Raw genomic sequence first — 16733 nt, forward strand, 5'->3', positions numbered from 1 at the left:
TGAAGCAGTCATCTGGGATGATGTTCTGAGGTTCAGGAAACCTGACTGCAAGTCTTCTCTGTTGGAATGTACTGGTATTTAGGAGCCAGAACCACCAACATCACCTCTGATGATTGGGCAGCCTGAGGGCACGGGGAGGGGGGGGGCACCCGCCTGCAGCTTAAAAGCACCATGCAGAACAAAGAATTGTTACCATTTTCATTATTAGTATACTGCATCACCCTTGGCTCCTTAAATTGCTAGTTCCCTTGAATGCTTTCCTTCCTGCCTCCCCCGACCCCCAGAATCAGGTTAAAATGTGTGTGTTGTATTAGCCAAAGTACCTTGGAAGAAGATACAAAAGAAAGGACAAGTGCTCTCCAAAGGAAAATCCTTCCCCCTCTCCCCCCCCCCACCCCCCCCCCAAAGCCATCTAGGGATGGACTTAAGAAACTAAGACATCTGTACCATAAGCTTTTCCAGGGCTGAAGCAGAAATGTCTCCCCTCCCTTAACCTTGGCAGTCACAAGCCAGTTCCCTACTGCGGTCCAGGAAGACAGGAATCACATGGCCACACAGCTAGAGACCTTCAGCCCAACTTGGCGTATCACCTTTCCAAACACCTTTGCAATTAGGAAGAGACAGGCAGCTCCTAACTGGGTCACGCCCACTCTTTGGAGCCGTCTCTGGGCATCAGAGCAACTGCGGGGGAAGAGCTCCCAGGGCCGCCTCTGTTTCACATGTTTTTCATTGGGTTGCAGTTTAATAAACCTTGTACGTTATCCCCGAAATTGTCAGTATTCCCAAGGGAATGCTAATGTCTTCCAGCATATAGGGCGATCAGATCTGTGATCAAACTATAATGCTGACTCTTGGCAGCCTCCAGCTACTCGGTTATTCATCCCTGCCCACTAGCATGGAGCACTCCCTGATTCGGCTTTCTTTTCACCTGGACACATTCATGGGGGAACTAGTATTGTCCATATAAGGGTTCAAGGAGCTCCGGCATGCATAGGGAAAAGATCCTTGGGCCGGAAGTCGGGAGACGTAGATTTTAGATCCAGCCCTGCTGCCAGCTAGCTAGCTGTGTGACCCTGGGCACGTTACTAACTTCTCTGGATTTTGCACTTATCTCTGAGGTCTCTTCTAGTTCTAAGGGTCTCTAAGGGATTCCAAGTGGGTATCTGGGCTCTTATCCCTCCAGGACTCTCCCTTCTTCTCTTTGACCACTGTGATAAATAATTTTATGTAATGTAGCTTCTGACAAACTCAGCATATGTTCTTTCTACTGTTGAATTCTCCAGTTATGGATCATGACAGAGAGTAAACTGGGGACCTGGCATGACTCAGACTGAATGGTACCCCATTTTTAAGAGCCGGTTGAGCCCGCTTCTACAAATTCTCCCCTATCCTAGTCTAGTAGAAATCACCCGATCTCACGTCCATCTGTTGTTCAGGCAGCCACACCACATTTGTACCAAAGAAATACGTAGGCCTTGGGGAACCTGGACCTTCTCCAGGGTGACTTCATGCTCCAGGTAGACGTCTTTCAGATTAGAAACTAGAATCCCAGCCATCAGTCAGCATCCTCAAATAAGAGAGACCCAGATTCCAGTACCAATACCTGGTCTCCATGGGGAGGTCAAGACCTGGACGGGGCAGTGGGGGGGAGTGGGGGGGCGGTGTTCTGCTTGCTGTGATTTAATTATGACTTTCTGATTCAGGAATGTGGAAGCAAATATGAATGAGCCAACTCTCAGGACCAACTGTCAAAGCATGTGGCTTGTAATCTGCTGTTATCCTGCTTGTCCTAAGAGCTCACAGTTTGACAGCTCACCAGTTAGTGAAATATTTCCTCCACTGCTCTGATTCATACCCTGGGGACCTGAGGATCTTGGACGGGGAAAGGACACCCCAGCTAGGCTGTTCGCTGGCTGTTAACATCCCAGTGGTTTGAGTTACGATGACTCAGCAGCCCTCGTTTTTCCCCCTATAGTACAAATGGTGTCAGAACCCTCTCCAAGTGAAATGGAATGTAATCTGTAATTATTCTGTCAAAGAGATGGCATTTGTAATGAGGCATTCCTGCTGGTGGCCTCCAGAGGTCCCTTTTTCTATAACCACTAAGTACCACTTTAATGAGCTTTTCACTAAAAATCGTCAAGAGCTCTCACTGACATCCTTGGATATTACTTAGTTAATGGATTATTTAGAGGAAAGGGCCCGTCTCCTTGGGGCGAAGGATGGGCACTTGGAATATCAAGAGGAATCAGCAATAGGCAGTCTGCCCTGAGAGAATGGAAGGAACTGGGAAAGAGAAAAGAGGCTAGTTATCAGTTATGATGGAAGTGTGAGATCGATGTAAAATGCAGAAAAAGGAATGGCTAATAACAAAGTGTTCCTGTTTAATACAAAACAGGTTTTAATCCATTTCTCACAACATTATTTCTGTGACTGCAAAGGATAATTCTATTACAGTTTGAGAGCATCCAGTTTCTTCTAATCTGATTCTGTTTGCACTGAGCAATCTTCTGAGGTGAATTGAATTTCCTTAGTAGATTTTCCAACTGAGAAGTGTAACAACCAGCTGTTATCATTTTAGTTCTCTTAACAGTTACTATTCTTGTTGTAAATTGGCCTGCTGATTTCTGTTCCTTTCCTGGGCAGTTTAGTTAGCAGGAATCAATTCTTCCTGGGCCAGCAGAGAAAATCAAGTGTCTAGACTTACAAGGCGAAGTTTTTTTAGACCCTAGAACTTCTACAGTCGTGCAGCTTCTTCAACTCCCCTGTCAGCAATTAACCACATCTCATGAACATCCACTGAAATAATATCTTCTGCTTAAGTCTTAAAAGGTCCGAGGGACGTTGATGTCTCCATCACCCTAACTCATGTCCTGAGTGCGGGGTGAGAAGACTGGCTCTTCCTGCCCTCCTGGGCAGGCGTCCCCCTCAAGCCAGAGGCTGTGAACACCAAGGCATAGCCTAGCATGTGGCCAGTACAGCGTTCCTCTCCCCTTCATCACACCAATCCTCAGCTACCTCTGTATACCTCCACCCTCAGATTCTAGAAAACACCAACTCTTCTTTGCAGAACTAAGATAACCTCGGCAGTTATCTTGTGGGTCCCCTCATGTGAATATGAAAAATTTAAAGAGATCAAGCGACTTCATCAGGGTCACACAGCAAGTGGGTGGTGGAGCCGGAACCAGAACTCACGTCTCGGGACCCCAAGCAGCTTCTCTCCTGCGTCCCCTTGCACTTCTGCCTTGTTCTGGTATTTGTATCTGCTGACCTTGGGGGCACTGTGGTGAATAAACGGAGGTGACAGAGGCCAAGTGAAAGGTCGAATGCAGAAGAAAATGACAGGAAAGAACTGAAAGTATAGGAATGAAATCAGAGAAGGCACACTGACTCTAATTCAAGTTCATACTGCTTCTGGATGAATCTAATCCGATATTTAGAGAGAACACTTCATTGCTAGGTGATTGATAAGTAAAAATCAATCCTTTTCCTTCCTCCGAAGTTCATCTCACTTAAGAGTGTATCTGTAAGCAATAACATAATTTATACGTGCCCCTAGATAGGCGACGGAAATGGCCTAGCCCTTCCTGGCTTGTTTTTCATGAGAAACCCAATTCTCACATGAGTGCCAGTGTTTAACAGTAAATGTCAGATGAAGAGAAAATGCTAAAAGAGGAGAGATTTTCTGTGGAAGTCTGGAAGAAGAAAAACAAAAAAGGCTGCAGCCACTGAACTAGTGCGATGTGGGCCACTGTGACCCCAGGGGCACAGTTGGAAAAGACAGAGTGGCGGGTGGGAAGCCGGTCGGGAGGAAGGGCAGGGAGCTCATGGATGCAGGTACTTAGCCCGCACTCAGCTGCGGAACAGTGCCGCCCTAGTGAACTGCCGCAGGCCTCCTCATCCCTCACCTCCCACTCCTCTGCAGCCTGCTTATTTCCTTGACTTTTTATTATCAAATTCTTTCCTGCGGGGTGGGGGGGGGGCGGAAATGCCAAGACGGAGACTATTGTAATATCAGGTGTTCTTAGTTGTTCTTTTAACTCTTCTGTTTTTATCACTCTTCTGGTGAAAATTTATTAGGAAAGCCGCCAGTGCATGCTCTAGACCATTAGAATCCCATCTTTGGGGCGCCTGGCTGGCTCAGTCGTTAAGCTCAGGTCATGGTCCCGGGGTCCTGGGATCGAGCCCCGCATTGGGCTCCCTGCTCCGCGGGAAGCCTGCTTCTCCCTCTCCCACTCCCCCTGCTTGTGTTCCCTCTCTCACCGTGTCTCTGTCAAATAAATAAAATCTTAAAAAAAAAAAGATTCCCATCCTTAAATATTATGTGGCTTTTCACCTTTTAAATTTTTACTGTGGTAGGGGGCGGCTGGGTGGCTCGGTGGGTTAAGCCTCCAACTCTTGGTTTTGGCTCTGGTCATGATCTCAGGGTGGTGGCGTCGAGCCCAGGCAGGCTCCCAGGTTCAGCAGGGAGTCGACTGAAAATTCTCTCTTCCTTTCCGTCTCCCTCTGCCCCTCCCCACACATACTCACACTCTCTCTCCTTCTCTCTAAAATAAATGGATGAATCTTAAAAAAATTTTTAATTTTTTCTGTGGTAAAAATATATATTAACATAAAGATGCCAATTAAACCATTTTGAAGTGTACAAGTCATCAGCATTAATTACATTCACACTGTGGTACATCCATCACCCCAAACAGAAAATCTGTATCCACTGACCACTAACTTCCCATTCACCATACTCCCAGCCCCTGGTAACCGCTCATCTACTTTCTGTCTCTATGAACTTAATACCAGGCGTTCTTACTTAACCGTATATGCCTCCTAAAATGTAGCAGCAGTAGACAGGAATGGAACCTGGGGTGAAAAGGAAAAGGGTGTTGTGGGTTAAAAAACCAAACTCTCACTTCCTAAAGTATAGTTGAAAACTTTATTATGACTGAGTAGTTTTATCCCACCCATTCAGAGAACGAAAACTGAATGTCCCTCTGCTGTGCTAATTCAGCATCTTTCTTTCTTTCTTTCAGTGACCATGCAGCAGGTGGCCAGGACCGTGGCCAAAGTGGAACTCTCGGACCACGTGTGTGATGTGGTATTTGCGCTTTTCGACTGTGATGGTGAGTGGGGCCCTCTCGAGTCTGGCGGGAAAACTGAGCCTGACTGTCCTGGAAGTGGCCACTGTTGATACTGGAGGCTTGCAGACCGCCCCAGTGCGCTAGCCTGTACCTCTTCAGCTTACTCCTCTCCCACAGCAGTAGCTCAGCCCTCAGCACCATGACACTGAGAACCAGAACCCCTGGTCCTGGTTTGTGTTTTCCATTTCTTCTTGTAATTCCAATTTGTCTAATTCCAAATCCTTCTGAATGAATGTATAACCATAAGGATCTTAAAAAAGGAAACGATTCAACTCTGGTAGTGTTTTTAAAAGGTAAATAAACTCAAATATAAAAGCTCAAAAAAAAAAGGAAACAAAAATATTAGACCCAACTTGCTGCTTCATAGACTAGGAGCACGCAATTATCTGTGTCTAGAAAGAAGGTGGTCCTGATCTCTTGCCCCTCCCAAAGCACATTGCAGTCATTCACATTTTGGCCTCCCAGCTCTCAGTGGTCTGTTGTGTGTGTGACCACTCTGGAGGTTAGCCCATGTGAGAGGTCCTGGTTCATCAGCTGTCGTCAGTGCTCAGCTACAACTACTAATACTCACCACAGAGACTTACGCTTTTTCTCACTGCTTACTAAGACCCAGGCATTGTGCTAAGGTGCTCAGGTAACCCTCTGACGGAGGAACTGTTTTGCACCACATTTTCCAGATAAGGACGCAGAGACTCAGGTGAAGTCATTTTCCCAGGAACACACAGGTGATGGTAAATAGCACAGCTCGGATCTGAATCCAAGCCGGCCGCCTCCCTCTATTCTCTGTTCCCTCCCCTGCTTTTTTCCCAGCCAGAATTCATGGCTCATCTTCCTCTAGGAAGCGAGGCTAATGGAATCCAGGAACCAGGTCAGAAGTTCCTGCCTCGGTGAAACCTTTGTTCTGGTCCCAGCATAATAATGAGTCACTCTGGCTTTTCCATTCCTTAACTTGTTTCAGTTTGTCTTCATTCCTACGTGTTGTACTCTGTCTCTGTGTATGTGACCTAATAACTTCCCTACTAAATTGTGAGCTTTTTTTAAAAAGTTTTTACTTTAATTCCAGCGAGTTAAGTGTTATATTAGTTTCAGGTGTACAATATAGTGATTCAACAATTTTCCATACATCACCCGGTGCTCATCATGACAAGTGCACTCCTTAATCCCCACCCCTATTTCACCCACCCCCCTCCACTCACCTCCCCTCTGGTAACCAGCAGTTTGCTGTAGTTAAGAGTCTTGTTTCTTGCTTTATCTTTCTTAATTGTTTTCCTTTTGCTTATTTTGTTTCTTAAATTCCACATAAGTGAAATCATATAGTGCTGGTCTTTCTCTGACTGATTTTGCTTAGCATTATACACTCTAGATCCATCCATGACATTACAAATGGCAAGATTCATTCTTTTTATGGCTGAGTAATATTCCAGCGCGCGTGTGTGTGCGCGCACATACATACAAAGCACATCTTTATCCATTCAGCAGTTGATGGACACTTGGGCTGCTTCCATATCTTGGCTTTTGTAAATAATGGTGCTATACTGTGAATTGTGCAAGACTGTTGGATCACAGATCTGTACTTCTGAAACAAATAACGCAACATATTTTAAGAAAAAAGAAAAAGAAGAAGATAGCAGGAGAGGAAGAATGAAGGGGAGTAAGTCAGAGGGGGAGACGAACCAGGAGAGATGATGGACTCTGAAAAACAAACTGAGGGTTCTAGAGGGGAGGAGGGTAGGGGGATGGGTTAGCCTGGTGATGGGTATTAAAGAGGGCACATTCTGCATGGAGCACTGGGTGTTATGAACAAACAATGAATCATGGAACACTACACCAAAACAAATGATGTAATATATGGTGATTAACATAACAATAAAAAATTTAAAAAAAAGAAAAGAAAAAAATAATGGTGCTATAAATGTGAGCTTTTTAAGGGTAGTAGCAAGTTCTTTGTTCACCTTTGGACCCCTTCATAGGACCTCAGGTAGTACTTTGCACATAACAGGTGTTCATTAATTTAAGTTATTGAAGTTACCTAGTTGAACTTGAGTTATTTAAACCTCCCACCTACACCCACAACCGAGGTCTGGGTGAAAGAAAACTCCAGGGTTAGGACAAGTAGATGGCCTCACCCTCAGGTAGGGGTGGGTTATTCTCTAGTGCTACCCTGTCCAATATGATATTCTACTAGTTTCATGTGGCTATTAAATTTAAATTAAATAAAATTAAAAACAGCTCACAGCTCCCTTCTTCTCCTAGGAAGGCCTGAGAAATGAAATTTGATTTTCCTGCCTTTTAGAAGGAGATTCTGTCAATATCTACTTGAATCACCTTTAAAAAAATCATTTAACAGCTCTGGGGCTTCTTTTCTTTTTTTTTTTTTAATGTTTTCTTTTTTTTTAAGATTTTATTTATTCACTTGAGACAGAGAGACACAGTGAGAGAGGGAACACAAGCAGGGGGAGTGGGAGAGGGAGAAGCAGGCTTCCCGCTGAGCAGGGAGCCCAATGCAGGGCTCAATCCCAGGACCCTGGGATCATGACCTGAGCCGAAGGCAGACGCTTAACGACTGAGCCACCCAGGCGCCCCTAGGGCTTATTTTCTTAATCTACAGAAAAAGGAAGTACATATTAAATTAAAAAGCCATTGTTATTTCTCCCAGCACTAGATCTTAGGTCAAAATGCCAAAGGACGTTGACTTTTCAGACTTGTTCACCTCAGAATTTAGAGTTGCACTCACAGATCACACATGCACACAGATGACATTCAGTCATATACCTGCTTCATAAGTAACAGAATCACATTGATCAGCTCTGGCCTTAGGGAAGCAGGAAGCAAATTTAGGCTGCCCTGGCAGCCTAAATTACCTCAGATTTTTTCATCGTAAGCCTCTCTTTATAAAAATATTAAGAATCTCATTTAGATCTTCTTTATTCTTTTAATTATATTCTTTTTAAAAAAGATTTTATTTATTTGAGAGAGAGAGAGAACACGAGTTGGGGGAGGGACAGAGAAGCAGACCCCTGCTGAGCGGGGAGCCCAACACAGGGCTCAATCCCACAGTCCTGGGATCATGACCTGAGCTGAAGGCAGATGCTTAACCAACTGAGCCACCTAGGTGCCCTTTTAATTACATTCTTAATAAGCCATATTACTGATTACTTTTCAGCCAGCCAGGTTACTTTTTAACTCTTTATATTGAAGTATACATACAGAAAAGTGCAAATATCGTAAGTATACAGCTTGCTAAATTTTTAAAAACTGAACACACCTGTGTAACCAGCATTAGCCAGAAACATCACATTAGCAGGACCACAGAGCCCCCTGGTGCTGCCTTCCAGCCACTTCCTCTCCCAAGGACAGTCCCTCTCTTGACTTTGAATAACACAGATTAGGTCTCCCTGGGTTTGCTTGTTTGTTTGATCTTGCTGTGGGTATCTCTGAGGCTGTCCATGTTCCCTTCAGCCAGAAAACAAGGGCCAGTTTAGGTTTTCAGGTACTGTCTACAAAAGTAAACCCTGTGTTCCTTCTTTCCACTCTCTTCCCAGACCAATTGTTAGTAAAAGTCTGTTTTATGGTTTCCTATTGTCTTATCACCACCAGTAATGGCTGCCACTCTTTTAATCAGCAGACATTTACTCCTGGGCATGTAGTCAAAGGGTAACTATCCTCTACTGTTGAAGTGGTTACTGTTCTGTGTGGCTTGAGAAATTGATCTTTGGTTAAACCAGATGCTCTCCAAGTTCCTCTCCAGACCTGAGAGTCTGTCACTGAAGAGGGTGGAATGGGAGGCCGTGAGAAAATAGGCTTCACCCAAAGCCACATTTTGATTTTGGTTTTTACCATGAACTGCCCCCTCCATCTCTCACCTGGACTATTGCAACAGCCTTCCTGACTGACTCCCTACTGCCGCTCTCCCGTCCCATCCCCATACATCCAGCCAGAGAAATCCATCCAAAATGGAAATCTAATTCCATCTCACTTACTTACTTCTAGCCCTTTCGTGGTGCTCTACTGCCTAGAAGATAAAGCACAAACCGTTTAATGAAAATACAAGACCCTTGGGCACCTGTCTCCTGCCCGCCTCATCTGTTCACGCCGCCGCCCCCGTGTGCACTTCCTACCTACTCCACAGGCGGGTGCTCCCTGCCTATGCCTTTGCTTATGCCACTCCCACTACCTAGAATGCCTCCCCCGTCTCATTCCCCTTTACTTGGCCAATTTCTGCTCATCCTTTGGGATTTAACTTAGGAGTCACCTCCAGGAGGCCTTTACAGCTCTGTACTTGCACCACCCCCAGCCTGGGTTAGCTCTCTTCCTCCGTGCCCCCATAGCATCTTCTGTTTACGCCACAATGGCATTTACCACACTGTTGAAATAATGCATTTGTCTCTCCCACAGCCTGGGAGTATCTCAAGGGGCCAAGTCCTATTTAATAGCTCTTTATTCTCAACTCCTAGTATAGGACCTGACCTACAATATATTCTTGTTCAACTTTTGTCATGCTACACTAAACTGTCACTGACTTGTAATCGGAAACATCAAGGAAGGAGCAAACCATTCGTTTGAATTTGGCTGTGAGAGTGCACTGGGCTCCGGAACCCACCTTGTGTGAACGATGGAATTTTCTCAGTGTCCTTGTTCCAAGGCCTCCACTTATCCCTCTTGTGTTTGTCTCTTCCTCTAGGCAATGGGGAGCTGAGCAATAAGGAATTTGTTTCCATCATGAAGCAGCGGCTGATGAGAGGCCTTGAGAAGCCCAAAGACATGGGTTTCACCCGCCTCATGCAGGCCATGTGGAAATGTGCACAGGAAACTGCCTGGGACTTCGCTTTGCCTAAACAGTAACCCAGAACTGCAAGAGGAACCTCCTCCTCCACCCGAAGCACCCTGACCCCTCGAGCAGAGCCTTGGCACAACCCTTCCGGCTGCTGCTTCTGGAAGTAGTGCTCCCGTCCTCTTGGGAATGATCTCAGGATTCACCCAGTTTCCCCTCTCTGCCCTTCCCCTGGCTCAGCATTTCTGCGAGGCTCTGCTTCTGCCCAGTGATCATCCCCATAGGTTCTCAGAAACATGAACGAGTCCTAAGAGGTCAGGTTTCTGGCACCTTCATCAGCTCTATGCTACTTCAAGCACCGTATGGATAAAGAATGCAGGGAGCCATCCACATGCCTGCCCACCCCGGGAAACACCCAGTTCTTGAGTCACTTTGGCTGTGGACTTACATTAAGAACATTCCTTGCTTTTCCTCCCACTGGTGTTTTTAAGCCACAACTTGGGAAGACGTCTCAAAGGCAGAAGGAAGGCTGTGATGAATGGTCATGAGGAAGAGCCGGGCAGCCTGAGCTGGCAGGAAGCCTGGGTCAGAGAAAGGATCCATGTCGGTCCCCAGGGTGGCTCTGAGGCTTGCTCCGAGAAGGTGATGTGCACAGCGGGATGGAGCAAGATTTGGAATTTCGAGCAGCTGTTCCCTGGCTCCCTCAGAGGACTCCACTGCGACTCGGTGCCTGATGCGCAGCAGTGATTGAGTCCGTGTTCGATGCAAGGGCCATTTCCCTCCAGGAGTGCATCTCTGAAGTGGAGGCCTGCCTCACAGCCTGTATGCCCTCTGTCTTAAACACTTGTAAAATATCACTTTAATTATAACAGTTTGCAATAAACTCCCCCACCCCCCTGCCAAAGGCTCTTGTGTCTTTTATTTTAGGATCTTCTGGGGGTACTTTTCATTTCTCCACTGGGTTTGAGATCAGGCTAGCAGCAGACCTGTTTTCTTTCTACCACAGTCTGGTTCTCCCTGTTGAAAGGCAACTTTAGACACAAACAGTGAGGGCATTGGGAGGTTAATGGTGGCATCGTCCCCACAGTTTGGAAGGCATTTCATCTTAGGCCAGGTACATAGTCCTTGATAACTCAGACCCCACGATTAGGAACTGAGATGGGGTGGGAGAGTATATGAGAAATCATCTGGTGTGGCAGACCTCAATGTAAGAACCACAGCACCCAGTATTTTATATGGACTCCAATCTGATTCAGTGTAACCTTGAACAAGCAAGTAATTTCCCATCTTTGTCCTTAACTGTAAAATGTCAGGGTTGAGCTTAATGGGCTCTCAGGTTTCTTCTAGGTCCAAAAGCCTCTCCTTCAGTTCTCCTCCAGAATTCCTGCAGCCTCCAGAATCTCCAGGTAATGCTCCCGGGCGTGAGAGTGTCTCAAGTCCAAATAGAACCGCCACACCAAAACCTTAGTGCTTCCTGCGAGGCCTGGAAGTCGGTAGGGAGTGTTTATCTGCCAAATAAGAGCAGCGGCTTGGGTCTCTGCACCTGTGACAGTACCAACCCCAGCATTTTCTCCAGAGGAATTTAACAGCCTCATTTCCAACATCCTTTCTGGGAGCACATTAGATTATTTCTCAATCTACCTCACCACCTCATCTACCTTCCACTCTTTCCTTTCTTGGGATATGAATTCCTGGTACCCAAGTGTAGCCTTTGCCTTGCTCATCGCTCCGGGGCTGAGGCATCAGCAAAATTGAGCTTTTCTTAAATTTGTCCCAGAATCCCCAAATCACTCTTTCCCTCAATCCTCGTTTCTCCAGCCTGAAAGAGAAGTCCCAATCACAGCCTTCATGGGGCATTCATTGCCCTGCAAGAAGAGATCTGCTGATTGGCCTGGGTTCACTGAAGCTGTAAGAGAGAGCACAGCAGGGGAGGGTAAAGAACTTACCCTCATCTTGAAACCCACTGTCAAGGGCCCTCATCTATTACAGGTACATAGAATTCCAGCTGGGCTCCTTTAGCCACTAGGAGTGCCCGAGGAAGCACAGGGGGTCCAGGTGCTCAAGAAGACAGGCTGGCCACACTTTGGCACAATAGGGTTAAATATGCAGGTGAGAGGTACCAGCTAAGTCACCCAGAAGAGGCCAGGGTCCCCCAAAGAAGTCCTTGAGCAAGGCGTCATGTGAGCAGGCTGAGAGGATTTCACGAGGCAGCACTTGGGATAGGCTGGGAGCACTGAAGAATACAAAAGGCCAATATGTGCTTCTCTCTCTCTCTCTTTTTTTTAAAGATTTTATTTATTTATTTGACAGAGACACAGCGAGAGAGGGAACACAAGCAGGGGGAGTGGGAGAGGGAGAAGCAGGCTTCCCGTGGAGCAGGGAGCCTGATGCGGGGCTTGATCCCAAGACCCTGGGACCATGACCTGAGCCGAAGGCAGACGCTCAACGACTGAGCCACCCAGGCGCCCTGTGCTTCTCTTTTTATTCAAATTGTTTCTTCTACCTAGATAGAATAATCCGCCCCTCTTCCTTCAAGCCTCCACTCCAGCAGTCCCCTTCTTTATAAGCCCACCTGGGGGCGCCTGGGTGGCTCAGTCGTTAAGCGTCTGCCTTCAGTTCAGGTCATGATCCCAGGGTCCTGGGATCGAGCCCCGCATCGGGCTCCCTGCTCCGCGGGAAGCCTGCTTCTCCCTCTCCCACTCCCCCTGCTCGTGTTCCCTCTCTCGCTGTGTCTCCCTCTGTCAAACAAATAAAATCTTTAAAAGCCCACCTGGATCATCTTCCTGACAAGACTAGTAGCCCCTCCTGTGCCTCCCAAGGATCATGTGCCTGCCCGTAACAACACTGCTGTAATCGATGTAATGTTTGTGCAATCGTCACCCCCAAAGTTCAGACCCAGAGCAGTGATGTGGTCAAAGAAACAGTCCACCACCAAAAGCTAATTTTAAAATAACTCTTGGACAATGTAAAAGTGATATTAGCAATGTTTCAATAAATTGCTCCCACATACCCACAGCCATTCTCTATGTTTGCTGCTGTTTTTTATTTCTTAAAAAACAAACAAACAAAAAAAACAATTCTCCAGTTCTAGCGCTTAGGCTTCAGGGAGGGAAAGAAACTCAGAGGGGACCCAGGCTGGTGGGATTCCTTGTGACCCTGGGCTCAGCAGCATCCACAAGCATAAGCAGAGAGAATATGGAGAGAAAGTTACTAAGGAAAATGGGTTTAAGGACATGCATGCTCTTCAAAAACCATTTTTTCTTTCTTTTTCTTTCTTTCTTCCTTCCTTCCTTCCTTTCTTCCTTCCTTCCTTTTTCTTTCTTCCTTCCTTTTTCTTCCTTTCTTTCTTTCCTTTCTCTTTCTTTCTTCCTTCCTTCCTTTCTTTTTCTTCCTTCCTTTCTTTCTTTCCTTTTTCTTTCTTTTCTTTCTTTCTTTCTTTTTTTCTTTCTTTCTTTCGACAGAGAGAGACACAGCGAGAGAGGGAACACAAGCAGGGGGAGTGGGAGAGGGAGAAGCAGGCTTCCCGTGGAGCAGGGAGCCCGATGCGGGGCTCGATCCCAGGACCCCGGGATCATGACCTGAGCCGAAGGCATACGCCTAACGACTGAGCCACCCAGGCGCCCCAAAAATCATCATATTAATAGCTTTTATTGCCCCACCTAATTTTAGCTCTGGTTGAAGCATATGCACTTGGACTGAATTGGAGTCTAAGACAGGAGAAGTCCAGGCCACAGCTGCGACCAGACAGGAAAGAGGGACAGCAGGATAGGAGCCGGAGCCAGGTCCCCCAGCGGGAGCATCCGCCCCAAGCCTTAGCACAGCCCCCCAGGCTGTATGCCCCCGAGAGGCTTAGAAGAGGGAGGGACCACAGGCACGAGCTCAGCTTTCAGGCTTCAAGCGCCACCTGCTGGTAAGAAGGCTCAGCGCAGGGGGCGCCTGGGTGGCTCAGTCGTTGAGCGTCTGCCTTCGGCTCGGGTCAGGATCCCGGGGTCCTGGGATCGAGCCCCACGTCGGGCTCCCTGCTCGGTGGGAAGCCTGCTTCTCCCTCTCCCACTCCCCCTGCTCGTGTTCCCTCTCTCGCTGTGTCTCTCTCTGTCAAATAAATAAATAAAGTCTTTAAAAAAAAAAAAAAAAGAAGGCTCAGGGCAGGGAATCTGGTCTGGAGCAGGTAAGGGGAGGCTGCCTGAATCCAGGCTCGCCCCAGCCCTGCTCCTGAGACTCGGCGGCCCAGGGACCTGGGCGGCAAGGTGTGGGGTGGGATGAACAGCCAGAGATGGATCATAACGATGAAGAGAGACAGTATGGATAGGATTATAATTGAGAAGAGGAAAGGAGCAATGCTTGTGGATTGTTCCCTGTGGCTCCAGAATGGGAATTTTTACCAGCAAATGAGTTATGAGTTGCTCTATTCATTCCACAACTCTTCACTGCTCACCTGCTATGCGCCAGGCACTGAGCAAGGTCTTCAAGGCGTTTGTGTTCTAGAGAAGGGAAACAATAAGGTTAAGTACAGCACTTAGTAAAGCAAAAGGGCCACCCAGTCCAGATTCGGGAGCTCAAGGCAGGCTTGCAAAGGAAGTGATTTATTTTTAAGTTAAAAAAAACAAACAAAAACACTAAGGTCTGTGAGTTGAGGAGGAGCTAACAACAGGGGAGGGGGGCCAGGCAGAGGCTGCTGCGCTTGCAAAGGTCCAAAGGCCAAAAAGCATGTTTCTGGGAACTGAAGTTCTAAGGAGTATCCAGCACAGATTGGGGAGTGATTTTGTGACCTAAGAATTAATTAATACAGCAATCTTCACACACACACAAAAAGATTAAAAATGCATTTGAGGATTTTAGAACATACATAGGTTATATAAAAAATCATGATGGAAATTTTCTTTTATTTTTTTTTTAATTTTATTTATTTGAGAGAGAGCGAGCCAGAGCAGGGAGAGGGGCAGAAGGAGAGGGAGAAGCAGAGGAGGGAGAAGCTGAGCAAGGAGCCCAACTTGGGGCTCAATCCCGGGACTCCAGGACTCCGGGACCCTGGGATCACGGCCTGAGCAGAAAGGAGATACCCAACTGACTGAGCCACCCAGGCACCCCACGATGGAAATTTTAAAATGCTTAGAACTGAGTATGATAATGAAAATACTAAATATTAAGACTTGTGAGACATAGCTAAAGGGAAACTCAAAACTTCTTAACTTAATGGGCTGACAATATGCTAAACATCTGCTTCAAGAAGTTGGAAGAAAGGGGTACCTGGGTGGGTCAGTTGGTTAAGTGTCTGCCTTCGGCTCAGGTTATGATCCCCAGGTCCTGGGATTGAACTCTGCTTCGGGCTCCCTGCTCAGTGGAGAATCTGCTTCTCCCTCTCCCTCTGCTGCTCCCCTCTACTTGTGCTCTCCCTTGCTCTCTATGTCTGTCAAAAAAATAAATAAAATATTTTAATAAATAAATAAAAAATAATTTTAAAAGTTCAAAAGTTAAAAAAAAAGCTGGAAAAAAGATCATAAAGCCAAAAAATAAAAAGAGCAAAATTTAAAATGTATATAACTAGAAACTACAGAAGTTTAAAAATAATATTGGGCACAACTTTATGCCAATAAATTTGAAATGGATAGTTTCCTAAAACTATAACACAAGAAAAAATTTAAAATCCGAAGACTATAATAAAGTGAATCAGTAGTTTAAAACCTACATATAACAAAAAATATCAAACCCCAATGGCTTTATGAGAGGAAAAAAAAAATAGAACCAGATCCTATAGGACCCTGTAAGCCCCAATAAGGAGTTGGGACTTTATCTTAATTATAATTAGGAGCCACTGAAAGATTTTTAAGCCGGAAGATGATGTAATGAGCTTTGCATTTTGGAATGATGACTTTGCCTGCAATGCCACAGATGGACTGGAGTGGGATCCAGGTTGGAGACTGCTATAATAATCCAGGTAGCGGATGCTGGGAGCCTGGATTAGGGCAATGGCTGCAGAGTTGGAGTTGCAAACACAATTGGGAGGTGTCTATGTCAGGCCTGAGGGGTGGGGGTGGGGTCATGTAAATTGGAGGATGATGAGGGCGAGGGAATAATTAAGGATGACACCCAGACTTCTGTTTGGGTAATGGCATGTATGGTAGTGGGAAACAGAACCAGGTGCGGCTGGAGGAAGATGAGGCTTCTTTGACATGCTCAGGTGCCTAAGACATCCTAGTAGATTATCTGATGGGTGGTCAGATATAAGGACCTGGACCCGGGGGCGCCTGGGTGGCTCAGTCAATTAAGTATCTGCCTCTTGGTTTCTGCTCAGCTCATGATCTCAGGGGCATGAGATCAAGCCCCGCATCGGGTCCGCACTCAGCTGGGAGTCTACTTGAAGATTCTCTCCCTCTGCCCCTCCCTCCACTCGAGCTTGCTCGCTCTTGCTCGCTGTCAAATAAATAAATCTTTTTTAAAAAAGAATATATGAAACATTAACATTAAAAAAAAAAAGAATCTGGACCCAGGAAAGGGATCTAGGGTGGAGATATGGAGTAGGAATCTCCTAAAAACCTGGGTTCTCCCAGGTTCAAGGCCAACTAATCACAAACACATAAAGTGTGAATCGGCTTCCCAACTGTAAAATACTAACACCAGCTCCATCTCTTCCCCACGGGAAATTTGGAGTAAAGACCAGTGAAGTGAAAGGACTTTGAACCAAAGAACCTGTGCTTGGTGGGTTATCTATGAGAAGACAGGTTTGGTGCCCTGTGCCATCCTTCCAGCCTCTAGCCCTGCCTAGGTGTCAAGACCTCCTTTTTCTCTAGGGAGAAGTGAGAGGGCAAAGGACTACAGTGGAGATCCAA

The 16733-nt window shown here is 46.3% G+C and overlaps 1 protein-coding gene across 2 annotated transcripts in view; it reads left to right on the forward strand.

Annotated features, from left to right (window-relative positions):
- MICU1 (mitochondrial calcium uptake 1) overlaps positions 1 to 10810 on the forward strand; it is a 247185-nt gene extending 236375 nt beyond the window's left edge. For both annotated transcript variants that reach the window (XM_073878854.1, XM_025850225.2), the window contains 2 exons: positions 5028 to 5117; positions 9817 to 10810. In XM_073878854.1, coding sequence (XP_073734955.1) covers positions 5028 to 5117; positions 9817 to 9977 — 251 coding nt within the window. In that variant the 3' untranslated portion in view covers positions 9978 to 10810. The remainder of the gene's footprint in view (positions 1 to 5027; positions 5118 to 9816) is intronic.
- Positions 10811 to 16733: the final 5923 nt, after the last annotated feature.

The sequence above is a fragment of the Callorhinus ursinus genome, unplaced genomic scaffold, assembly GCF_003265705.2.
Source record: "Callorhinus ursinus isolate GAN/ISIS: 27379988/994484 unplaced genomic scaffold, GSC_fseal_2.0 scaffold31, whole genome shotgun sequence".
In the NCBI taxonomy this organism is placed as follows: Eukaryota; Metazoa; Chordata; class Mammalia; order Carnivora; family Otariidae; genus Callorhinus; species Callorhinus ursinus.